Here is a 27,254-nt window from a genome sequence, read left to right on the forward strand (position 1 = left end):
TTATAACAGATACAGCTTTTGACAAGTAAAAACACAATTGTAATATTTGCAAATAATAGTATTGTAGGCCAGGTGTGGTGACTGACACCTGTAATCCCAGAACTTTGGGAGGCCGAGGTAGGCAGATCACTTGAGGTCAAGAGTTTGAGGCCAGCCTGGCTAAAATGGCGAAACCCTGTCCCTACTAAAATGCAAAAATTTGCCAGGCATGGTGGCAAGTGCTGTAATTCCAGCTACTTGAGAGGCTGAGGCAAGAGAATCACTTGAATCCAGGAGGAGGAGGTTGCAGTGAGCTCAAATCATGCCATTGCACTCCAGCATGGGCAACAGAGAGAGAATTCCTCTCAAAAAAAAAAATAATAATTGTAAACATAACAATAACTGAATCAATTGATAAACATCTAGAACTAAAATAAAAGTTATTGGATATCAAATACATGTAAAAACACCTTAACTATTAGATAGTTAAGGTTTACTGATAATGACCAGTTAGTACATATACTATTGAAAATGTAAGATCATAGAAATAATTTTAATATAAGAAAAGCATGCTTGATTAGATGACTTTAAAACAATTTACTGTAAAAAAAAAGTTTACTGTAAGACATAAAATGTCTGAATGGAGAAGAGTGAGTAGTATAAATATAGCAATTCTTTACAGGCAGGTTAATTTAATTCCAATCAAAATTCCAGTAACATTTTTGGGGAAGAGACTGAAATAGTCAATACAAGGTCAGCTTGAAGAATATTCAAGAGCATCTAGGTAATTAGAAGAGAAGAGAAATAAAGGACTTTATTTTACTAGATATGATAACATAAAATGAAGGTATGCAGAACATTGTAATAAGAACTTAAAGGTAAGTAAAACAAAATGGATTATCCTGGAACATATCTTAATATGAATGAAATAAATTTGTATATGTTCAAATACAACAATGTTTCAAGGGGAAAAGGAAATATTAATTAGTATATGTTTCTTTACAGTGGTAATATGTATTTGAGGAAAAATTAGCTCCTCATACCATAGTAATAAGTGGATCTAAAATTAAATCATAAACATAATAGTAAATACTGTGGGATGTCAATATCAAAATATCTCAGTATAGAAAGCCACATGCCAGGGTAAGATCACCATCAGAATAAATCAAGTTAGAGAAACAGATTGCTCCAAGGATTGAGTCCCAAGAACACCACTATGTACATTTCAGAGTAATGAAGAAAACTGAAAGTAGCAGCCATTGAATTTAAACATCCTCAGAATGCCATGGCTTGGGAAGCAAATTGAACAAAGGGTTTTAAGAAGAATGGGGTGATTCACGGTGGCAATCACTGCTGATAGATCTAGTAAGGTGAACACTGGTGGTTGTACATTAGCCATTAGTTCTAGTATAGAAGAGCAGGTGATAGCCTGCTTTTAATAGTTCCAGAGAAATGGATGAAGAGAAATTATAGATGGGACAGACAGCTCTCCGCTGTATGAAAGGAGAAGAATGAAGTGGTTACTTAGAAGGGGAGTGAGTCAAGAGAGTTTGTTTTTGCTTTTAAGGTTAAAAAAAAAAGTGACAATAAAAGAGGGAGGATGGATTAGCCAGAGTGATGTCGTCAAATGGGAGAGGGGTGGAATTGAGAACATATGAGGAAGCTGTGATCTTTTCTGGAAACAAGAATAGTTCATCAAAAGTAATAAAAACAGTCATAATAATTAGGCACAGATGCAGAAAAATGAGTGTATGCAGTAGCGGGAGCTTGTGTTACCTCTCTTCTGATAGCTTCTAAATTCTCAACGAAATAAGAGGCAACACCATCAGCTGAGGGTAATGATGGGAGGGGCTGGGAGGAGACGTTTAGGCTTGAGAATGGAGGGGAAGGTATGAATCAATCACCTAGGAATGTGGAAAAGAAAACGGATGAGAGAAAAGTGGCATGACTGCAGAGCAACACAAAGGGTCCATTTGAAAAGAGTGAGCATAAGTTTCAAGTGAGATTAGAGAGCACAACTGTCTTTTTCTACAGCCACATTCAGCTTAGAAGGTGCAGGGATGGAGGAGATAATAGGATTCTCACGGTGTTGGAGTTCACGTGGGTAAAAAAGAAGTAAGGGAGTAGCAAGGGAAATGAGCGTTGCAAAGTGGCAGTACTAATGAAGGATCACGACTATTAAGCTGGTTACTAGAATAAAAGCATGAGCTAAGAAACAAGGAAAAAGTGTGTGCATCAATTGTGAGATTACACACGCTGAAGTATTTAGAAGAAGAGAACTGGAGAGAAAAGACACAGTGTTAAAAAAAAAAAATAGCACACGTCAAATGGAGACCAGAGAGGCACAAGGAGCTGAAAGCTAAGAGTATTGAAGAGTTAAGTTTATGGACATAAGAATTATGATGTAGTAGTGCTAGGGAAAATGACAATGAGACAGAGAAAATTGGCAGGGGTGCAAGGGGGAATCTAAAGGTTGGTAGGTGACTTCAACAAGCACAGAGAGGGAAGCATGAGCATCAAAGCTGGGTGCTGCAGAGCAGTGTCTCCAATGTTTTTGGCACCAGGGACTGGTTTCATGGAAGGCAATTTTTCCAAGGCCTGGGGTTGGGGGATAGTTTTGTGATGATTCAAGCAAGTTACATTTACTATGCACCTTATTTCTATTATTATTATATTGTAATATATAATGAAGTAATTATACTACTCACCATAAAGTGGAATCAGTGGGATCCCTAAGGTTGTTTTCCTGCAACTAAACAGTCCATCTGAGAGTGATGGGAGACAGTGACAGATCATCAGGCATTAGATTCTCAAAAGGAGAGTGCAACCTAGGTTCCCCCACATGCGCAGTTCACAATAGTTCGTGCTTCTATGAGAATGTAAAGCTGCCTCTGATCTGACAGGAGGTGGCGCTCAGGCAGTACAGGAATGCCAGGAGTGGGGAGCAGCTGTAAACGCTAATGAAGCTGTGCTTGCTCCTGCACCTGCGCTCACCTCTTGCTGTGTGGTCCGATTTCTAAAAGGCTGTGGATCAGTACTGGCCTGCGGCCCAAGGGTTGTGGACTCTGCTGTAGAGGAGGATGGATATTATGAAACTGGCATCGAGGGGCAGGAAAACCTGCCCCACCTTCAGACTCAGGGGAATGAAGAGAGTGAAGATGATGGCTACTGCAGCTGGGTGTGGTGGCACTTTGGGAGGCCAAGGCGAGTGGATCACCTGAGGTCAGAAGTTCGAGACCAACCTAGCCAACATGGTGAAACCCCCATCCCTACTAAAAATACAAAAAATTAGCCAGGTGTGGTGGTGTGAGCCTATAGTCCCAGTACTGGGGAGGCTGAGGCACAAGAATCGTTTGAACCCAGGAGGTTGCAGTGAGCAAAGATCACACCACTGCCCTCCACCCTGGGTGACAGAGGGAGACAGCATCTCAAAAAAAAGAAGTGATGGCCACTGCTTAGGAGGGCTGCTGGGGTAGCAGCATGCAGAGTGAGAGTGGGTTTTAGTCAGAGCAAGATGAAAAGAACATTGAGGGAAGAGGAGGATTCTGCAGAAGATTCTTTGTCTGTTTTGACCATGAGTTCCACAAGGCTCAGTGGAATGGTTTCAGAAGAAGAGCAGAGTAGGGAGACGGGCTTAACAAAGATGTCCACAGCTGTGGGCAGATTACAGTTTAGGGGACAAGTGGTGACATGGGCAACCTAAATGTCTTACAGTGACTACAATAAACAGGGTGGAACACATGAATTTCTGCTTGTTCTAATGCAGATAGTGGTGGTAGAGTGTTCAGGGTGCTAGAAGGAACATCAAAGAATAGAAGCAGCCTCAATTCTAAGGGAAATGGGTAAATTATGGGACAGCTGATCAAAGATTTGTAAAGATTTCAGGTAATATCTAACAACATAATACGACCTCATGATAGGTAAAAATGTAAAAGACATGAAACTGCATTAATGGTGTTATATAAATCTTACTCATAAACACATGTAAAAATTGGTAGGAAATACTTAAAATACTAAATTTTTATCTTATGTTGCATTTGGGGTGACTTTTTTTTCTTAATTATTTTCTGTAATTCCCAAATTTCTTATAAAAAGTTTACCTATAAGAAAATAATCAGAAAAAAAAGGCTGATGTAATTTTTAAATAGGTGTGTCTTCTGGTGCTCTTCTAAGATGCTGTGAAAATTCTATTTCTTGACATGAGCAGTGGTTTTCCCACTTATTTTTTCATTACCTTTTAAAATGTAGAATCTGTGAATATCTGTTTCCCTTGCATATTTTATTTCACACACACAGTGTGTTCCCTTGCAGTTTAGCCCGCCTCTGCACTGGAATTCTGAACATGTATAAAGAGAAATGAGTACGTGGACCTTGTTCAAGAAAGGCTCAGAGGACTACCTGGCATATTGATGTTTCAGGGTCACACAGGCTGCTGTGTCCATTACATTGACATGGAACACAGGTGCCCAGGGTCAGTCCAGGGCTGCGGCCACCTGGTTCAGAATGCAGTCGATAAAATCCCGGCAAGCATGCCTGAAAGAAAAGGAAGTCAATTAGGACAGCCAAATTAGAAACCTTGCATTAGCAATGCTTGAGCTCTACAGTGGCTAAAAAGGCAGACTGGCCTTCCCCTACCTACGGCACGGGCAACATCGCTTACAAAAACAAGTGCCCATGTTGATATCTAATGTGTATTTCTTCCTGGTCTCTAAGGTGTTCAGGTGGCATCCACGTGTAATCAGGCTTTAGCTAAGGAAAACTTTTATTTTTAGATACAACTCAGCCTGAAAAAGTTCAGAAGAGTCTTTTTCTTGAGAAAAGAAGTTTGTTTTCAAATAACATTGTCATATGGACTAAAGAGAATTCCAATATCCTTAACACCTAAAATCTGCTTTTACAGTGCTTGATGGATAACAAGCAAATGTCCAATGAAACACAGCAAAAAATTAAATAAAAAGTGTTATGGATGCATTGTTTATACTGATATAATTTAAAGACTATAGCAGTAAGAAATTCAAAATAATAAAAGCTCTACATGTCTTGGGACTATACACCACCATTAAAATTTATCTTTCCCTGATATAATTTTTTTCATTTTGCAATAAAAATCTGAAAGCAAACAGAAAACTTCTAGTGAAGCTGACATATGCAAATCAACACTTCCATCTTCATCTGGGTTTATTATGGAAATGTATCAACAAACATCCCTGGCTTTCTGAAACATAGGCCACTGTTCTGGAATGAGGATGAAGACAGCCTTTTGTTTCAGGTTCTGCCTTTTCTTCATACATAGCTGCAGACATTGCTTGATTTATGAATAAAAGTTAGGAGTCAGTTTTTCAAATCCCAGGGAAGATTATAAGGGGACTATTTTACCACCTTGGTTAAGTATGATTTTTTTTTTCACTGAAAAATCTTATGCCCATTGATGAAAGGAAAGTGATTTCTGACTAAGCAGGAAAAAATATCAGACTCAGAACTTTCTAGTGCCTCCAAATCCCTTTGGTTCTGGCCTAGGCAGTCCAGAGAGAAATATACAAAGAGGCTCCTTATAAAATGATCTAGCTTAAGAGTCAGCACTCTCCTTGTTTATTTTGATTTGGATAATGCAAAAGTACCTTAATTAAGCACTTAATCAAGAGACTCTCTGGTTTTATCACAGCCTAAAAGAAATTCTAATGAGATTTAATAATGTCCCAAATATGAGCGAGCTGATAAAGAAAACTGAGAATAGTATTCAAAATATTTTGAGTCTTATTTTTTTTATGGTGGATGTAATCATATCATTTAATGAAGTTCATACATATTATTCAAAAGCAAGGTTCATTTTTGCGATTATTACTGAATAAGTTCTGGAAATGATGGTCGAGGAATTCACTGAAGCATAACTGAAGAAACAAACCAAGATATATTTAAAAGTGGTTCATAGTGTGGGTTATTCCAATTCTTTAGCAAGCTGACCATTGAATAAAACTGAATTTTCTGTGCATGGATTTCATCCTTGAATACTTATATAATTATTGCTATATTATTGAAGTACTATAAGTACGTGTGTGTGTGTGTGTGTGTGTGTGTGTGTGTGTGTGTGTGAAAAACTCACACACCTTGAGAGGAAATTTCCAGCCAAACAAAAGTTTAAAATAAGTCTTAGAAGAAAAAGAAAGATAAGAAGCAATAGTTGGGCAGGTGAGGTGGCTTATGCCTGTAATCCAAGATGTTTGGGAGGCCAAAGCCAGGGGATTTGGCCTGAGATCAGGAGTTCGAGACCATGCTGGCCAGCCTGGTGAAACCTCGTCTCTACTACAAATACAAAAATTAGCTGGAAGTGGTGGTGGGTGCCTATAATCACAGGTACTCAGGAGGCTGAGGCGGGAGAATCACTTGAACTGGGAAGGCAGAGGTTGCAGTGAACCGAGATCACACCATTGCACTCCAACCTGGGCAATGGNAAAAAAAAAAAAAAAAAAAAGGAGGCAATAGTCTTCACTGAGGAATCATACAAAGGTTAGTGTTGTAGACCCAGACGTGAAGGTGGGCACTAAGGTGAAGTCTACTCTAATGCAAAACACTGTTTTCCTATTACTGTGACTTTTACCTGGATAGGCAGCCTGACACAATAGAAAAACACCCATGGAAGTCTGTGGTCCAATCTATCTATAGAGGAGGTGGAATCAATTCCTTTCAGGGAGAGTTGAGGCCCAGGTTTGTTTTAAAACTCTTAGGAGAATCTAATAATTAGGGTGCAATGTCACTTGCAAGCTCCTTATTCTCGGCTGTGCACGTGTGCCTTTAAAAGGGCATATGGACAAGGCGGGACGTAGTGGGTCACGTCTGTAATCCCAGCATTTTGGGAGGCTGAGCTGGGTGAATCAGTTGAGGTACGGAGTTTGAGACCAGCCTGGCCAACATAGTGAAAGCATGTCTGGACTGAAAATTCAAAAATCAGGAACTACTCTGGAGGCTGAGGCCCGAGAATTTCTTGAATCTAGGAGGTGGAGGTTGCAGTGAACTGAGATCCAGCCACTGGACTCCAGTCTGGGTCACAGAACAAGGCTCCGTCTCAAAAAAAAAAAAAAAAAGAAAGTGCATACAAACTCTTTGGTACTATAAAAGGAATGAATATGAAAGCTTTGATTTTATGTTAGTTTTGTCTGAAAGATACGGGCAAGTTACTCTGAGACACAGTTTCCTCAACCCACAAATGAGCAGGTGTGTTAACTCAGATGACTTCTAAAATGTCTTTCAATTCTAACATTTTAGATTAGTTTTGATTAATTTTGTGTCCTGATGGATTGCATTTCTATGAGGTAGGAAAAAAAGAAGAAAGAGAGAGAGAGAGAAAATATTTGACAATGCAAAAATTAGAAACTTAAAATACGTTTTAAAAAAACCACAGAAATTCTCTCTTTTCCTTGATCATTTTGTACTATTCTTTCAATTAAAAAACATTTAGGATGGTTTTCAATATTGAATGTTTTTCCTCTTGGCAAACTGAGACAAAGTTCATGAGAATGATTATGTTTGAATTGGAAGCAATAAGTTACTTTTTGAGTTCCATCTAAAATTCTTTCTGAAATACAATGGTGAATTTAAAAAAAAAAAAGGAAATAAATACTTTCCTGAGCTCCTCTTATCCATTTCTACTCTAATTAAACTTTTCCAAAGTTCTTTTCCCCAGTGTTGAAATTATTCATGTTTCAAATTTCTTCTACTCTCCTCTTTATTTTCATAATATATTGTTTCATTAAAACGTTAGATCATATTTACACAAATGTGGGAGGTAGAGAGGAGAGAATGAAACAAAGACAGCAGAAACCCATCATATCCCAGGCTCAGGGGTGCACACTGCATTCCTTTCTTTCTTCAGTGTTTAATAATAAAAATAGACACGTGCTGAAGCTCATAAAAACACTCAATCTTGTTTCTTTGCATGGATTTTGCAATCAGGTAAACCTGAGTTTGATTCCTGTTCCATCACTTTGTATGTTGTAAGGTTCTGAATATTGTGTGCCTCAGTTTCCTCACCCGGAATGTAGGAATATTGTATAGTCACGTGCTGCTGCAAAATGACACTCTGGTCAATGATAGGACCACGTATACAACAGTGGTCTTGTACAATTATAAAATGATATTTTTATTGTACCCTGTTTTGTTAAAATACACAAATACTTAGCATTATGTTACAACTGCCTACTGTATGCAGTACCAGTAACATGCTGTGCAGGTTTGTAGCTTAGGAGCAATAGGCTACCTCATGTAGCCTAGGTGTATACTAGGTTGTACCATTTAGGTGTGTGTATGAACACTCTATGATGTTTGCATAATGAAGAAATCACCTAATTACACATTTCTCAGAATGTAGCCCTGTCGTTAAGCAGCACATGACTGCAAAACCTAATAGTTGAGTACAAGTTTACCTAGGTTTTGGAAACAGATGTATTAAGGTTTGAACCGCTGTGTAGGTGTGTGATAATGGACCTCAATTTCCTCACCCCTAAGATGGGGATCATAAATTATAGTCAATGATGTAGGTGTAACTGTATTAGAAAATGTGCTTGGGATGGTACCGGAGAGAGTAAGGACTCAATCAGTGGTAAATTCGGTTTTTTATAGAGTTGTTCTGAGGATTAAATGAGATAAAGTATGCTTAATACATACATAAATCAATAGGTTTCTGTATTTCAAATAGTTTTTTAGATGTAATTGCTGGGAATAAACTAAAAATAAACACACCATGATTATTTTATTGTATTTGTAAACAAAATTATAATATAACTTACCGATGCCGTGTTCCTTAACACTTGTCTGTACATGAAAACAGAGACTTTGGGTCTCCTGAGTACAACAGAAGTGATAAAGGATAGATGTATGCATGTGTAAGTAGGTAAGACTTTTTTTGCATTTTGCCTTTTGAGCTTTATGTAATAGGTATAAATTATTTGGAGATTTTAAAAAATCAATTTTAGTAGCCATAAGGGCCAGCTTCTGAGTGGTAACCCAATAGACACCAGCCATTCAGCTGTGAGCCTGAAGCCCTATTAAAATGTGGGAAGAGAGGATAGAGGCTGAAACTATCAAAACATGACCTGGAGATCATTGACAAATTTCTGATTTCCATATTACTGCAGAGAGCTGCATATGCAATGCTGAATATTTTCCATTTTTAAAAAAGAAAGTTTTAAGTAAGAATGATATCTGCATATAATCTTTTAACTGCATATAGCTCAGTTTAAGTCAGTTTGGGCAATAACCTACATTTAATGTAACTTCAAAACAGGTTAAATAAAGTCTAACAAACTCAATGGCTCCAACAAAGAGAAATTTGGTGAGGAAATGGTGTCCTTTGTTTGACTCCTGAAGGTAATCTGTCCCCTTCTGCAAATAATAAATTATAATAGTTAGGTATTTCTAGAACTAACATTTTTAATCACTAGGGCCGCAGTGTCTTAACAGTACAGGTAGCAGGCAAAGGCTAAGTGTCTTTACAACTGGCTACATTTTAGTAGTAACTAATATTTAATTTTGTTTACTTGCAACCATACTGTGGATAAAAGCATGAAATAAAATAGCCTGTGATGCAGTTGTCTCTAGAATACCATATATTTTGTAAAAATATTGTAGAGGAATTGCTTTGTGTATTCATGACCCAAAGAACATGTTACTTGAATGGTATGTATTATTTCAAAACTGTCCTTAGCTCTTGCTTTGATGATAAAATTTTATGCCTGGGTAATTACACTTAGGAATGAAGATGAATTATAAATAAGATGTATAATGGATTAGAGGCAATGGGTTGTGGAGGACACCTCAGGTACCTTATTATGAGAGATAGGCTTTTATTTCTGTAATCTCTCTACTAAGGTATTATTGTAATTACTGTCTGTAAATAGATGCTTAAGTGAAAATCATGGGACATAGGTAAAGCCACTAATGTAGATGACAATTTGTAATATTCTTAGTTTTTTTTGATTTACACTTATCATTTGTTTTATTTGTGTTGATTTATATTTTTATATAATGATGGAACCCAACTAAAATTAATGAGAAAGCATGTATTTGAATATACTATTCAAAAAGTCTATCAATCATAAGAAGAAAAGTTTTTAACATTTAAAATGTGCAATGGAAGGTCAGTTGTATTAAAATAATTTGCTATTCTATTAACTTTTTTTGTTCGCAAGTGAACAGTATTATTTGAAATAAATGCATTAAAAATATAGCTGTAATAACCTTCTCTTCAAGATATCTAAAGGCCAAACTTGATTACTTACTGAATAATTCTACAGCAAAATAACATTGTAGAATCAGAGAATTTTAGAACTTCAACTCAATCTGTTATTTCATATGTTCAATAGCTGTATAATAACTAAGCCCTACAGCAATTAAGAACATTGACCAAGTGCACAGAGTTAAAAGTACAACCAAACACTCCTTGGGATAAAGGAAATTCCATCTCTTGTCTAGAAAAATCTCACATTCTTTCTGTCCTCTATTTTAAAATCTTCAATGCTCACTGGAAAGCTCGCCCATTTTAGATATGCCACACGGTCTCATTTTTCACCCATACTTGATATGTACATATTTATATTGGAAAGAGCAGTGCATATAAGCTTACTGGTGTGTGTATAAATAGAAGTATGTAGGAGTTATGATTTCATAAGGAGATGGATTACTTAATTATTTATTAGCTCAAAATGGACACATGTAAATAAACATTGCCCTTCAGAGCAGTCACAAGAAAGGCTAGAAAATTATTCTAAGCATGTGTCTCAAAGTAGTTGCCGTTATTCTATAAAATTTTTCCTTGAACAATGCGAAATCCATGTGATGGTAACTAAGCTGAATGGCATGTCAGTTTATAATGGGTTTTTAAAAAACTGTTTCCATTTAAATCAATCCTTACGATGTATAGATTAAAACCCAAGATTTGGCAACAAACAAAGCAAGCACCCTGTGCAAGTAGTGCAGCTAGGTAAGATTCACTGAAACCAAATTCCTTTTTCTTTTCATGATGCCATGTACCTCTCAGGAAATTTATGCTCATTATTTTTAAGTTTCACTTCAGTTTTGACCTAGTGTTATCTGTCTCATGTATCATACTTAATAAAACTTCTCAAATCCTATTTACAAAATAAGATGTATAAAATCATTTATAATTGAATCAATATATGGGTATATAACTAGTTATTACATTAATAATAATATTAACCATTGAAACTTACATCGACTACACACCAGGCACTATGATGAATCCTTAACATTCACAGCTCATTTAGTCTTCATAAGACTGTTAGGCAGTAGGTTAGGGAGATATTAATAATATCTAACTGGTATGCTGTGGGCACCATCCAGTCTGACTAAGGAGAAAGAATCCCAGCTGTAGGGCTAGAGCAGTCCTGGAGGCCCCATGCATGGCAGGCTTGAGACTGTAGGGTCTACGGGAGTGTGAAAGGATGGTGCCAGTTACTCAGGGAATTGGTGTTTACCTGCTGAAGCATAAAGAGGTGTAGCACCTAATCCCAGCTACTCAGGAGGCTGAGGCAGGAGAATTGCCTGAACCCAGGAGGCGGAGGTTGCGGTGGGCCGAGATAGCACCATTGCACTCCAGCCTGGGTAACATGAGTGAAACTCCGTCTCAAAAAAAAAAAAAAGCGGTGTAGCACCCTGTGCAAGGTCTCAGCCTCACTGTATGGTAAAGTTGGAGATTCAAACCCAGGCAAGTTTCTCATCCATTCATTCCACCTCCCTTAAATCATACTGTTACTGTTAACATTTCATAATTATAGAAATTCAATCAACTTTCAGAAGATGAAGATTCTAAGAAATCTGACAATTCTGAAGGCAGACAGAGACTATCCCAAAAAGTTTATTAAAATGCAGTTTTAAAATTACTTTTAAAATGCAAAAAACAAAACAAAACAAAACAAAAAGTTTTACAAATGTAATGACTGATAGCACTGTTGAAATAAATATATGTCCCTCTGAGAAGCTAATATTTAAGGGAACAGCCTGCTATTTAGTGTAAAAGTTTTGTCATGTTCTATATAAAAATGTTTCAAAACCCAGTATAATCCTATGTTACAATCACTGCAGTTTAAATGTCTCTAACTCTTTAGAAGTGGTCCAAGAAAATAGATCAGTTATAATAAATGGGCTTATAAAAACATTCTTAATTCCTGACTGTTAAATTTTTTCACAAATCTTTCAATTTTTTATCAACTATTTCCCTTCAGGTGTGATTTGTACTAAGGATCAATAACGTTATCCTCTTGCTACTGTGTCTCATACTGTGAGTGTAAGATTAAATAAAATAGGTTAATAGTATGTACACAGGAAAGGAACTTCTGGGAGTATTTCCATTTAGCTCCTGAAGTGAGTTGAGGTTAAGCAGGTTAGTAGGAGCTAGCTTACCTCACAGGACAAGCCAGAATAGCCTAGGGGACAATCACATTTTTCAATCAAGTGAGCTGGAGGAGTCGCTGCTGTTCTACGTCCTTGTTCAGCTACCTCCATTGAGATTTCGGAAATCCTGGAAACAGCAAGAATATACATAGATTATCATGACAGTCAGCTAAGATCACCTAGTAAACACTCAATCCTACAGCAATATCCTTCTCAGGTTTTTGTTAACCTCCAGTATGTTCTATTGTGTTTTTGTTTTGAATTGACAAATAATAATTGTACATAAGTTGATCCTTGAACAACATGGGTTTGAACTGCATAGGTTTACTTATATGTGGATTTTCTTCCACATCTGCTACCCCTAAGACAGCAGGACCAACCCTTCCTCTTCTTCCTCCTCCTCTTTTGTCTGCTCAACATGAAGACAATGAGGATAAAGACCTTTACGATAATCCACCTCCACTTAATATATTTTCTCTTCTTATTATTCTTTTTCATTTTTTTATATTTTTTGAGACAGAGTCTTACTCTGTCACCCAGGCTGGAGTGTAGCGGCATGATCTTGGCTCACTGCAACCCCACCTACCAGGTTCAAGTAATTCTCTTGCCTCAGTCTCCTGAGTAGCTGGGATTACAGGTGTGCACCACCATGCCCAGCTAATTATTGTATTTTTATTAGAAACGGGGTTTCATCATGTTGGCCAGGCTGGTCTTGAACTGTTGACCTCAAGTGACCCGCTTGCTTTGGCTTCCCAAAGTGCTGGAATTACAAGCGTGAGCCACTGCACCCAGCACTTATTATTTTCTTAATAACATTTTCTTTTCTCTAGCTTACTTTATGATAAGAATACAGTATATAATACCTACATAAATATATGTTAATCAACTATGTTATCATTATGACTTCTGGTCAAGAAGAGACTATTCGTAGTTAAGTTTTAAAGGTATCAAAAGTTATATGTCAATTTCTGACTGCATGAGGTGGGGTTGATGCTCCTAACCCCCATGTTGTTCAAGGGTCAACTATATTTATTGAAACAATGTAATATTTTGATATATAGATAAGTTGTGAGATGATTAAATCAAGATAATTAACATTGTTTTGAAGCTATTTAAATTTCCAGGGCTTATGTGCCACATCTTAATATTGCATTTTTGCTCCCTCAAATGTTAAGATTACATATTAGCAAAATATTCTCATAAATCATAAGAAGTTTAGTAAACTGGATGTCTGATATCCTATTGAGAAGTTATTAAAAAGATTTTTTCCCCACTTTTTAAAATGTGAGTAGCTTCAGGTAGACAAGACCAATTAATTAGACATTTATATTCTTGCAAACAGACAACCCAAGGTCTTTCCCCATTGGATTATCTCTCATAGGCACTGGTGAAATTGCTTTTAATTTACTACTGTCCCAAATTTCTTCTTCCCAATCCTCTGAATGTCCTTGCAAGAACTTTAAAAAACCAATGAGAAAATAATGATCACACATAATCTAATACATTGATTTTTTCTGAGGATAAAGTATGCTCCAAAATAATATTTTCTTAACTTTATTAAATAATTTCTTCAAGTAATTTAATTCACTTTTTCTGTTGGTGAGAAAGTCCTTATAATTGAAAAGAAAATCAATTGAAAATAACATATTAATACCCCTTTTTATTGATTTGAAAGTATACATTAAAAAATATATGCAGTCCACAAACTGGTACTATTTTATGGACTAACTGGAAACACAACCATGTTTTGCATATGAAATTTAAAATGAGACAATGAATGGTTTTGTTTGAATAAAAGTTACCTCCAGTAGCTAAGGAATTTGAATCACAAACTTTATAACAAGCATAGGTAGGTGTTACTGAAACTGAATTATGAATGCATGTTCTGGCTTTGGTAGTATTGTAATCTGCACTCTAAAGACTGGTCTTGATGAAACAGACATTCAATTAAAATTCAGGCTTCACTCTCCGCTCTTTATAGTATACACAGTGGTGGTGAGCTGTAAACAAACTACTACCCTCCTGCAAGAAAGACTTCTCCCTTATGTCCTCTGGACTCTCTGAGGAGTAAGAAGGTAAAGTGGTGTTTGTGGAAGAGTCTTTGCATTGGCATCTCCATGGAGTTTTATAGCCTGAGGAGCTACTGGCATCATTCTCCTTTCTCTTGCACATGAATGCGCACAACAGACGAGCAAGTGTTTACAAATCAAGTGAAGCTTGAATGGCAGCAATAACAAATATTTTTGCAATACACCATTTTTTTTTTCCAGGGGATTAGAGAGCAATGGCTTTGATTGCATCAGGGATTTGGCCAAACTCCAGCTTCCATTTAAATAAATACTGATTTGCGAAAGTTGCTATTTCCTTAAAATAAACTTTATAAAAGAAAAGAACAGCAAAGAAAAAAAGATAATGCCAGCACTGATGCAATGTATAAAGTTCAAATCTCAAACCACATATTAACTCTTAAACTCTCTCCTGTTGAGATTAAAATTTATAATTGAATAAATAAAGACACAGGGTTATTTTAATTACTTTAGTGGGACTATTAAAACCTTTTAAAAACCTTTGCCACCATTCCACTGCCTTACAAAATCAAATGCTGATGACATGCCTTATTTGTTCTTGCCATTGTGAGACTATTAACCTAATTTTTACTGAGATTAGAAAAGTGTTCTAAAGTTTCAAAAAAATGGTCACTTAAACCAAAGGATCTCATTAAGTGAGGCATGTAAAACAGTGTGATAAAAGAAAAAAATAGACATGGGGAAAAAAAGACAAAGTGTCCCACTGTAGGAAGGTAAAATTGGTGTGAGAGAGGCAAAGAAAGTATAATTAAAGGTGCATGACAACATTGTTTCCATCAGTTCCGCTAACAAGATGTTCTGTTTACTACCAAACCCTTTCACTGCAGTGCAGAACAATTTGCAAAATAATCTATTTGCAAACTCATGAAATTATCTGCTATTTTCTGAGACATGCAAATCTGCTATGGCTTCTGCCACGTAATTTACATTTGATATTCTAAAATAATTAACAGTATAGCTAACAGTGTTTTTTAAGTATATGCTTTTTAAAAAATTATTTCATATAAAAAGAATCTCCTTTTACAGTGAGAAATATCAAGAGAAAACCAAAGGAATACAGATATGAAAGTGAATTTTGGTCCTTGATTTACTGTTTTACTAAAAGTCCCTACATCAATCAGAAAAGGATTATGGATTTTCTGCATGAAATAAAAGATTTTCTGCTGTCTTGTGTGCTTATTACAGTATAAACACTTGAAAAATGGTATTTTTATATTCATTAGTTGGCCAATGAGAGACTTCATAATGTTTTTGTTTTGTTTTCCTAGGCAAGTCTAATAATTTAAGACTATTTACAAACATATATTGATTCTATATTCTTATAGAACCTAACAGAAACTGAAATGAAAGAGAAATTGAGATCTTGTAGATGAACTCGGCCCGTGGTATGAAACTTACCTACATCCATGTGATTTCTCATTTTATTCCATTGAATAAGGTGAACTTTCCACGCAAGGACCATGATCATGAGTGCTCATGATGTGGAAGTCTCTGGGTTCAGTTATTCTCTGGTTTAGTTATTCTCTGGTTTATTCTCTCTTTATTTATATTTTAATATTTTCCTCATTACTAATCCTTTCCCATGGTCTATAAACATACTCTTTGAAATTAAACAGTTATCTCTTTACTTTTGACAGTAAGTTATTCCTTCTGCGATTATATTCATGGAAAATAACAGTTTACACTCATAATATTGGGCTCATGTGTCACATTCTTTCTTTAAAAGTTTGAGATTATTTCTGCCCCAGGACTCCACTGAAACTGGTGTCATGAATGTTACCAGTGTGGTCCAAAGTGTCAGACCCATCAAGCCTCATTTTAATTGGCCAATTTGAGTCATAAGAAAACACAGAATACTCCCTTGAAGTATTCCCACCGTTCAGGTTCAACAACATTGTATTTGTTCTTGCTGTTCTGTGTTTTTCTAGATGTGATTCAGAATCATTTCTCATCATGAGGCATAGGGAAAGTGACAACATTGTATGGCATGCTGGGGTGAACAGATGAGAATGCTTATGGCTGGAGGAGACTGGACTGAATTGGCCCTGCCTCGTTCCCCTTATGGGTGAAGACGGTCACTTTCTCAGCACTCTTATAATCCATTTATAGCACAACAGTTAATTTTACCTGACCTATAGTACATGATCTCCTGAATTTATAACTAGCATCTTAAACTCACTATATCTGCAGTGAATTTCTTTTTTTTTTTACCCTCAAACTTGCTTCTCATGCTATTTTTCTTTTCTGATGAATGGCAGTAACTTCTTTCAAGTCACACGGAAGGCACCTGTGGTTTGTCTTCTATCACCATACTCCAAAACCAACTACTTCCCAATCTTTCTTATCTGATAGCTATAGGTCAATAACCTTCCCTATAGACTCTAGAATAAGAGCTTGAATTTTTTTTTATTATACTTCTGGGGTACAAGTGCAGAACGTGCAGATTTCTTACATAGTTATACACATGCCATAGTGGTTTGCTGCATCCATCACTCTGTCATCTACATTAGATATTTCTCCTAATGTTATCCCTCCCTCCCCTATACCCCCACTCCCTGCTATCCCTCCCCTAGCCCCCCACTCCCTGACAGGTCCCATTGTGTGATGTTCCCCTCCCTGTGTCCATGTGTTCTCATTGTTCAATATCCACTCATGAGTGAGAACATGAGATGTTTGGTTTTCTGTTCTTGTGTCAGTTGCTGAGAATGAGGTTTTCCAGCTTTACCCATGTCCTTGCAAGGGACATAAACTAATCCTTTTTATGGCTGCATGGTATTCCATGGTGTGTATGTACCACATTTTCTTTATCCATTCTATCATTGATGGGCATTTGGGTTGGTTTCAAGTCTTTGCTATTGTGAACAGTGCCGCAATAAACACACATGTGCATGTATCTTTACAATAGAATGATTTATAATCCTTTGGGTATAAGAGTTTGAATATTTTATATTATAGTTTACCTGCTTTGTCGCATGATATTTCCGTAAGTAGCCTTGATAAGAATGTAATGAATATCATACAGTATATCCAAGAAATCTTCCCGGGTCACAGTTCTATGTACTCGAGGATCGTCCCGATAGTATTTCCATTCTTTCTGTTAACAAGAAGAGAAATCACTCTGACAAAGCTGAATGCAAAACCCTGGGCATCTTTGCCCCAAACAATGAATAACTTTACCTCTGTCATTTCAATTTCATGCCTTGTCAATTGGCCAATCAGAGGAGCAGCCATATGTCTGACAATAATTCTAGCATGCGTACGTGTCCCACCTCGAATGATCACTTGAGGATTATATCTAGAGAAACCTGTTTCTTCTCGAGCCTCGAAATAGATTGCATACTTGAGTTTGCCCCCATAGGCCATCAACTGACAAAATAAAAAGAAGAATGAGGAATTGGATAAATCTCTAAATGGTGTTATTCTAAAAACAAGATTTTATCTTGTTCTTGCTTGACTTCAAAGTTCTTGTGCTTACCTTCTTTCCTTCAAATTGTTCTGGAAGTTTCCAATAAAACGGTTCCAAATGGAGATCTTGTCTTACCAGGTCCATGTCAGCAATAATCTCTGGATGTTGAAAAGCAACGCCCTTGGTGGTTGTGTGCTGCAGAGCCTCGTCTACCAGGGGTAGAACGGTCTGCTCAGCCTTCAGAGTCACCTGTAAGGGGCCAAAAGACAGCAGAAGGCTAAATTTATGTTTTTGGACATTTCTTTAAAACTAAGCTATGAACTGCATGTTTCTCTGCAGTCCCTATCCCCATTCTCACAAGCAGCAGAACTCACACATAGTGGGCAAGCATGGCAGGACATAAATCTTTTGACTAATTCACGCAGTGAAAACCACAGTATCTGTGAAGAGTGGCGTCTTTTACACTAATAAAAATGGAATCTAAATGTAGAAAGAGTTAAAGGAAAATAAAAAATGAACATGTTTCTACTCCAAAAATCATGATTGCCTAAGGTTGGTTGGAAGGAATGTACAACAAGTCCTGGTTCTCATCAGCTCGTTAGCGCCCATCAGCATTCATGCTCTGGGGCCCTCACTCTTTCCATCCCAAAGCGTAATGCTTCCCTGACAAGGTTCCTCTTTTTCACTTGCTATCTATTTCCTTATCAACAATAAATGAACTACTTTTAAGAACAAATAAGAAAGGCATGTACTCCAACTGTCTAAGGGCACATGGCCCCTTTGCTGTTCCTAAATGTGCACAGAGGAAAAGGTTACTTAAATGTTTTGCCATTTCCTACTACCCCTCAGCGCCTGACTACAAGACGCCAGCAGGAACTAACATTATACCATTACATGGCTCAGCAGTCTCCTACTCACCCACGTCCGGATCAGCCCTTTTGCTTCAGAGCACTGAGTAGTAGCGCCAAAGCAATAGCAGCTGCTGCAGCCAAGTGGATTCTTGGCATCAAGTCCGAATTTGCCAGGTCGGCATCTGTCACAGTGGACGCCTTCCACATTCACCTGAAGAAAGGCAAGAGACCCTCAGAGTTTCTGACAGCAAAGTTATGGAGGAAATCACCTTGAGAATTAATAATAGGAGCACATACTCTTTTTAAAAAATTTAAAACATAACAAAAGAACACTGAGTATTAGACTCACATCTCAAATGGCACATGTAGTTAACCTCATTGTTAGGAGTTCATGGGTCTTTCAAAAATTGCTTATTTATAAATAGATATAAGACTAAGGGTATTGTACATTGTTTTTTCAGTGTAAGCGGCACATTTCCTACAATTCTGCTCTGAGCAATATGAAAGACTCATGAAAATTTCAAAAGCAACATAAAAACATTGAGCCCTAAACAGTGGTGCTATTAAAAGCTGTAAGAAATAGGCAGCAGGTTAAAATATCCATTTATATAATTATTATAATATATATACATATATAACATGTATTAAATATATGATCATCATTACAAGATGTAATAATGCAGCATTGTACTCTGTGTTGGCTGAAACCCTTGATGGTAGAAACTGCCATTTCCTCAATTCTCAAGGCTATTTTAACAACCACTCCCCAGATTGTATCCTCCTGTTTCCTCTGTACCTCTTTGCATAGACTTTATCTTGAAAAGACACCTCTGACATGGTTTGAACTGCATTTATCCTGGAATTGATTTTTCAGAACTATCTGAGGGAAAAAATCCTTTTTATCCTTTTTAATTGGCTCTTTTTCTACATCATTTAACCATATTAATGAGGGCTGAAATTTACACATAGTCACTGTTTGTAATGACAGTGTTTATACGTGTTGAAATTTTACTAAACTTCCACAGCAGTAAATATGTTTTCTAGTGTACAGCGATTGCAGATTAATTTTTGGAGAAATGGTTTTTATAAGCCTTATTATTTAGCTGCGATTTTCTCTGATGATGCTTAAAAGAATTGTCTTCCCTGCCACCCCTCCCAGATAGATTGTCCTTACTGAAGCAAAGCTTATATATGTGTGTGTGTGTGTGTGTGTGTGTGTGTGTGTGTGTATGTATGTATATATGTATATATGTTTCACTTTACCATTGGAAATATATCATCTCTACCAACTAGATAAAAAGTTGGGTTTGGGTTGAAAATAAGGTCTAGAAAAGTAGTGTTTATCTGTATGCCAACAAATGCACATTAATGAAAACTCTGTGTTTGGCAATGAGATTTTGTCCGTCTGCTTGTTTAGCTTAATGAAGCAGGAGTAACAAACACTGAATGAAGTTAAAACTGAGCAGTGGAAACAGAAATTGAGGGAGGTTTTCCCTTATTTCCTTCAGCAACACATACCTTACAAGTGCACTGTCCAGTTTGATCACTACAGGAGCATTTTTTAGTCTCTAAATCACAGGTGGTAGCATCTGTTCCAGGGAGGAAGCAGTCACAGAGATGGCAGCGAGGGTAGTTCCAGTGACCTCGATTGCACTCTGTACATTTGGTACCCGAGAATTTTGGATGACAGTTGCATTGGCCTGTGTTTACATTGCATTGGAAATCCAAGGATCCCACTGTGCTGCAGTTACAAGCCTATGGAGGGGATAAAAACAGCAACCATTAACACAACTTTATGGGAAATATCTTAAAATTTTAATTCTAATGTTCCTGCTTCCATTAAACATGTATTAATCGTGTATCTATTATATGCTTTGTACTATTCTAGTTTAGTCACTTGGGAAACATCAGTGAACATAAACATTAAAATTGCTTCCTGCATTTATGAGAATATACGATCATCCAGAAACCATAATGCTATGTGAATTAGAAAGAAAATGTGTTTTCTCTGTCTTCTGGAGGTAGAGAAGAGTTGGGTATGGGTTTTCTTCAACTGCTCTTTGTCTCAAAGATTAAATTTTATCTTATTATCTTATAATTTTAGCATTTAAACATTTCTTTGGAGACATATCTTATGATCTAGTAAAGGGAGACAAGTAAATATGTTAACATAACATGATAGAATAAGCATTATATAATAGGAGAAGTCCAAAATGCCATGTGAACATCTACAGAGCACCAAACTAGACTTGGAGAATCCATGGTGAGCTTGAAGAGAAGTAACATCTAGTATACTGATTTTTCAGATTTATTCTTGCATACAATTCTGATTTGAGGAATTTATTAGTAATGTTATTTCTTTGCCCAAGATGTATATAGGATTTTCTCTTTATTTACATAATTCAAATTTTTGCTAGAATTTTTTAAGCTTGAGGATTTTTTTTTTTCATCAATTTACTGGAACATGGTGAGTTCTTTCATTTTGGGAACATAATTGTGTTTTGATTCAGTACTGTTTTTTCTTCAGATTTGTCTTTCATTTTTACATCTGTTCTAATTAATCAGTTTTCTTTTTCAGGATTACCTATAATTCTTAAAGTATATTTCCCTGGTCTATCTGTCAAATCTATAATATCCTAACGTCTTCTGCAATCATTTTCCTTTGCTTTATGTTTCTTGCTATATTTACCTCTCAAATTAGTTCCCTATTTTTACAGCTACCGCTTTACAGGAAAAGTTTTATTGTATACACATACAACCAATGCTTATTTTCATTACCCTATTGCAATCTTAACTTCTTTTGAATAATTTTATTTCATTTCACTCATCTTTAATTTCTGCTTATCCACTTGTCTTTTTGATTTATATTCTCCTTTTAAAGGTTTCTGCTCCTGATTTACAGAGCTTGTATCTTCTTGAAATTTAATAAAAATGCCAAATGAATTTCTAAAATGTCATTTAGGATCTGGAATAAGTAATTTTTCAGGGACCAGCTGTGCCAGTTTTCCATCTACTGTTTCTGAACTCTAAATTCACCCTGCTTTGTGATACAGCAGTTAGACCCTGTAGACAGTTCTCTGTATTGGGTGGTAGAATATTAGGCTTAGTCAATAGAGAGCCCTGGAAGGACCCAGTAAGTCCATAATGGCAGCCCTCCACACTTCCAGGCTGAGTTCTGGTTCTTCATTAGAATCTTCATCATTATTTTTGTATTATTTAGCATGGGAGCCCAGTGTCCCAGAAAGAATCCCAGCTGTGCCCTTAGTTGGGAGGGCACATTGCCTCCCCATAGGCACAGTGAAAACCACAATATCTTTGAACAGTGGAGTCTTTTACACTAATAAAAATTAAATCTAAATGAAGAAAGAGTTAAAGAAAAATCAAAAATGAAAATGTTTCCACTCCAAAAAATCATGATTCCCTAAGGTTGGTAGAACGAATGTGTAACAAGTCCTGGTTGTCATCAGTGCATTAGCGCCCATCAACATTCATGCTCTGGTGCCCTCTCTTCCCATCCCAAAGCACAATGCTTAACCAAAAAGAGTTAAGTCACAGACAAAGTACAAACACTATATGGTAGCAAACTCAGACACTTGTCTGTACTAGCTTTGGTCTGCACACATGCCCTGAGCTTGAAGTTTGCTTCTCAGTAGCTCCTGCATGCTCCTATGCCCCAAGAACAGTGGGCAGTTTCTACAGACACATTTGTCTACAAATTCTTGCATGTTTGTTTTGGTTTTGTCTGACCACCCATAGGCTGTATGTTTCTATGACAACAACACCTTCTTCAAAGACCTCTGAACCTCAGCTTTGCTGAATGTTGGAGGAGCATGCCCTTTCTTAGCCCTTAACTCCTTCACTGTCTCCCCTCCCTCAGCCTAAAGGGAGTAGCTGCTCTTCTGTACCTGTACTTGGGACCCCTTATAGCTTTCTTTTATCAGTTTTTAGTAACCAACCACCTTTTACCAGTTAACAATTCTACTTCACTGTTTAAAAAACCTGTGTGGTTTCTGTCTCCCAAGCAAAGCATGACTCAGTATTAGAAAGGTTATCGCCTCTCTGTGTCTGAGCTCACCACCATATAGTGTTTGTACTTTGTCTGTGACTTAACTCTTTTTGGTGCTGTTCTGTTAACCTTCTCAGATCTACAGTTCAATGGTGAACTCATACGCATAGCACCTTGCCAAATTCCTGGATCCAAGTCTGGCTGCATCTCACTGTGTATCTCACACCTGCCCTCCTGAGCTTCATTCTTATATTCACTGCTACCAAGGGTATTCCTGTTTTTGTTGCTGCTAACAGTAGTTTACTTGTGAGATTATTGTTTCTAGGATGTGAAGTATAATCACCAGCTTCTCCTCTATTGTCTTTCCCACCCAAATATTTGGTGAAATATCTTCCCAGGTTCTGATATTAAAATAATCATCAGGCTTGGATGTATATCTTGTCTTCATAGGTAAGAATTTTTCTATCTCCTTATTGCTGATCAGTAAAAAGGCTGCAATAAGGGCTGTGACTAGAAGATATTTTAAACCCAAAGATCTAAAATGTGGTTATTTGCATATCACCAGCATGGACACAGCTTCTAAGGCATAGAATAACCCACTAACCTCACCCCCAAGTAATTTAAAGAACATCAGACGTAGAATAACCTTTCAAAATTAGGATGACTTACATATTCACTTACATAGTTTTTCTTTGACAATTGCTTTGAGTATGTATTAACTCACTTAAACAAAATGGGCCATAATAGAAATTATGGTATTAATAGAAAATTTTGTTATCAAAACTATAATAATATAATAAATTTAAATTATTCTGAGAAATCCTTATCTTTAAATAACTAAAATATGAAATTATCCAAATAATTGTATAAAACCAAAGAACAAATTCTTAAGAAATAGTTGACAATACAAATAGAGATTGGGATTTTTCAAATCAGGAAGTTTATTCAGGAAGGTATAGTGGAGAATAAACCAGACCATTAACCATGTGTTTAGATAGTACTATGGCCAACATTAAACTTAAATCATAATTATATGTAATATTTGTTTAGCAATAGAGGATTTACTATTCCCCTGCTAGTGAAAGAAGGCAGGCTTGGTTTTCTACTTCAGTAAAGGCTCAAATGATGTGTATGCTCACACCTTAGCACAGAGAAATTATCCATGACACAGAGAAAGGGGAGGCATAAATCTTAAATCACTGCTCATTTAAATTAGTCATGCCAGTTTTAAAAATAGTAAAATACAGGCTCATAAATGAATTACTTGAGGGGGCTCTGATACAGTTGGATGTATGTCCCCACCAATTCTCATGTTAAAATATAATCCCCAATGTTGGAGGTGAACCAGTGGGAGGTGTTTCGATCATGGGGGCAGATCCTTCAGGACTTGGTGCTGACCCCAAGACAGCGAGTGCCTACTGGCAAGATCTGGTTGTTTAAGTGTGTGGCATCCCGCCTTTCTACCAATCCTGTCTTGGGGACACCTGTCCCCACTTGGCCTTCCATCATGATTAGAAGCTTCCTGAGGCCTTCACCAGAAACAAATGCCACTGTGCTTCCTATATGGCCTCCAGAACTGTGAGCCAATGAAACCTGCTTTCTTAGAAATTAACCAGTCTCAGGTGTTTCTTTGTAGCAGTGCAAGCATGGTCTGACAAAGGCCTTATGAGTTTTTTTTTTTTTTTTTTTTTTGTAATTTTCATAATGGTGAAGTGTTTCACTATTCAGAATTTTAGACTTTTAATGATGATTTTAAAGTAATCAAAATTCAATCAACTTTAGTCAACAGAATAATTATTTAATGATCAGTAAAAATGATAGTATCAAACACATAACTATGTTTTTATAGAAATTTGGACTGAACATTTATATATTGAACATTAGGCATCAACTTCAGTTTCAGGAATTTAATTAGAGTTTGGCTATATCATAGAATTTTGTGGGTAAAATGGAATTATTTTAGGTTTCCATAGGGCTTATTCCTGGTCTAAGTAATAGAGTGGATGCTTGGATTTGAAGCTGAAAATGCAAAAGTTGGTCATAGGCACTTATAGCATTGTTCATACTCATCAGAGCACTTTGAAATTCTGAGGAATTTTTGTTTTGTTTCTAAAAATGTAGCTCTCTCAAATTTTAAACTTAATAATGCTATTGGCAACAGAAAAATGAATGTCCTGTCCAGTTTTTATTTAATCACATGTCTAATTGAAGTCAGATATCTGAATTTCCTTGAAGAATCATCAATATTCTTGTTTTCCTCTAGGTCAGCATATTCTGGACTAGGTTCAAATTTTTTATCATATATGTGAAGATGGTTAGAGACTATTATTTCATCTGTGCTAACTTAGGGGAAAAAAGAGATCACACCTCTATAAGGTACTGCTATAGGGTCAAACTGAACCACACTTTGTTATCATATTCCAATATTCCACAACCCAATGGAATCAATTAAAATGACTCCCACTAACATAAAAAAATGCCCTTATTATTGCTCTTAAATCTAATGGACGCACTTCAGGGCTAATCCTACTTGACCTTTGTGTCGCATTAGGCACTGAAGAATATTCTTCTTTTGAACAGTCTCTTCTTAGTGTTTACAGTACTTATTCTTCTTTGTTAAGCTGTTCAACTACACAACCAAATAAAACAAAAATTCAAACCAAGAAACAACTGCTTTTAGATATTAAATTACAGGAGGCACAGGACTGTGATTTCTGACAGAAGGAAAAAAAAACATGAAGCAGTGCACAGAGGCAGTTTCTAGGCCACAACACAGATGAGGTAAACGCAAAGCCCAGCATTACAACTGCGTTGAGAGACAGAGGGGAGTTTGAAGAAGCTGAGGCTGCTAAAACTTGTGATGGCAAATAAATATGTGTTCAAAAAGAAAGAAGTTACATAGAGAGAAAATTCCAGAAATGTGCAGAAGGGCTCCCTTGAGTCATTGGCTGAATACTGATAGGTGCATGCATGGGATGAAGGAAAACAGCCTTGGAAAACCCTAGGCTGAAAAAATTCTTAGAGCTCTGAGAAAGCTTGGAATAAGTCGTATTTTCAACAGTCAGAGTGAAGAGAGATAGTAAAAAACTAAGTAGTATTCTCAGAAGTTTCATAGCTTAGTAGAAAGATTAACAGACCCCTGGCCTTTAGACTGTTCTGCACCTTCCCTAACAAAACTTAAAAGCAAGCTTTAGAAAAATCCAAGTGATCCTTGACTATCTAAACTGTTTGTCAGGATAAAGTTCAACATTCTTTAAAGAAATACAATAAAATACAATACACAACAATGAAAAGTATATAATGTCTGTCATCCAAATAAAAATTATCAGGCATGTAAAGAATCAAGAAAATATGACTCATAAACAGGAGAAAAATCAGACAATAGGAATAGGCCTGCAGTAACAGAACTGATGGAATTAGCAGACAACCATGTTAAAAATGCTAATGCTTATAAACATTATATTTTCAAGAATAATAAAAACATGTGAATATAGTAGGGAAATAAGACATAAAATGTCCAAAAGGAAATTTAAAAGATAAAAAATGCAGCATTTAAAATAAAAAATACTCAATTGCATTAAAAACAGGTTAGACCGCATTAAAAAATCAGTGACTTTGGACACTTGACAATAGAAACTATCAGAAATAAAAAAATACAGATACAAAAATAATTAAAAAATAAGAACCACAGTGAGATGGGGGAAAATATCAATTGGCCCAACATGAAAAATGATTTCCAAAAAGAGACAATAGGAATGAAGAATGGAAAAATATTTAAAGATATAATGGCTGACAACTTTCACTTCCAAATTTCATGAAAACTATAATACTACACAGCCAATAGATCTAACTAATCCTGTGAAAAAATAATTATTAAAGAAAAACAGAAAAAAAAAACTAAAAGCATAATCAAATTGCTAAAAAACAGTATTTAGGATTACACACTCCATAAAAACATCTTGGAAAAAAAAAAAACCTTTCTGGAACAACAACAACAATAAAAAAGTAAAAAATCATTGTCAGCAGACCTGAAATAATAGGAATAAAATGATAAAGATTAGGGAGGTAGTTAATGGAAGACGAAAAATTACATGAAATGAAAATTGTAATGTATGCAAATTAAAATCATTAGAATTGATATATACATGGAAAAGTAGTTTTAGGAGAATTTTTTCTTGTTTAAAAAAGATAATTGACTAAATCAATATTATAAGCTTATATTATCAGATGTATAATATATAGAAGTAAAAATATATGAAATCAATATTATAAGCTTATATTATCAGATGTATAATATATAGAAGTAAAAATATATGCCAACATAGTACAAAGAATTGGAAAGAGGATTGGAGGTTTACTGTTATAAGGTTCTTATGCTAAATATAAAGCGGTATAATATTATTTTGATGTACATTCTGCAAAGTTAAAGAATGACATTCCTAGACAAAAGCCAAAGACATAAAATGAATAGATATCTTTAATAATCCAAAAGTGAAGCAAAGATTTTATACAAATTACTCAAT

At 36.1% G+C, this 27,254-nt stretch overlaps 1 protein-coding gene across 1 annotated transcript in view; it reads right to left on the bottom strand.

Moving 5' to 3' along the window:
* LAMA2 (laminin subunit alpha 2) overlaps positions 1-27,254 on the bottom strand; it is a 621,613-nt gene that overhangs the window by 187,577 nt on the left and 406,782 nt on the right. The window contains exons 22-28 of the mRNA XM_017533228.2: positions 20,244-20,480; positions 18,793-18,936; positions 17,944-18,123; positions 17,646-17,834; positions 17,429-17,562; positions 12,391-12,508; positions 4,378-4,512 (exon numbers count right to left, since the gene is read on the bottom strand). Coding sequence (XP_017388717.1) covers positions 4,378-4,512; positions 12,391-12,508; positions 17,429-17,562; positions 17,646-17,834; positions 17,944-18,123; positions 18,793-18,936; positions 20,244-20,480 — 1,137 coding nt within the window. The remainder of the gene's footprint in view (positions 1-4,377; positions 4,513-12,390; positions 12,509-17,428; positions 17,563-17,645; positions 17,835-17,943; positions 18,124-18,792; positions 18,937-20,243; positions 20,481-27,254) is intronic.

The sequence above is a fragment of the Cebus imitator genome, unplaced genomic scaffold (genome assembly GCF_001604975.1).
Source record: "Cebus imitator isolate Cc_AM_T3 unplaced genomic scaffold, Cebus_imitator-1.0 Scaffold81, whole genome shotgun sequence".
NCBI lineage: Eukaryota > Metazoa > Chordata > Mammalia > Primates > Cebidae > Cebus > Cebus imitator.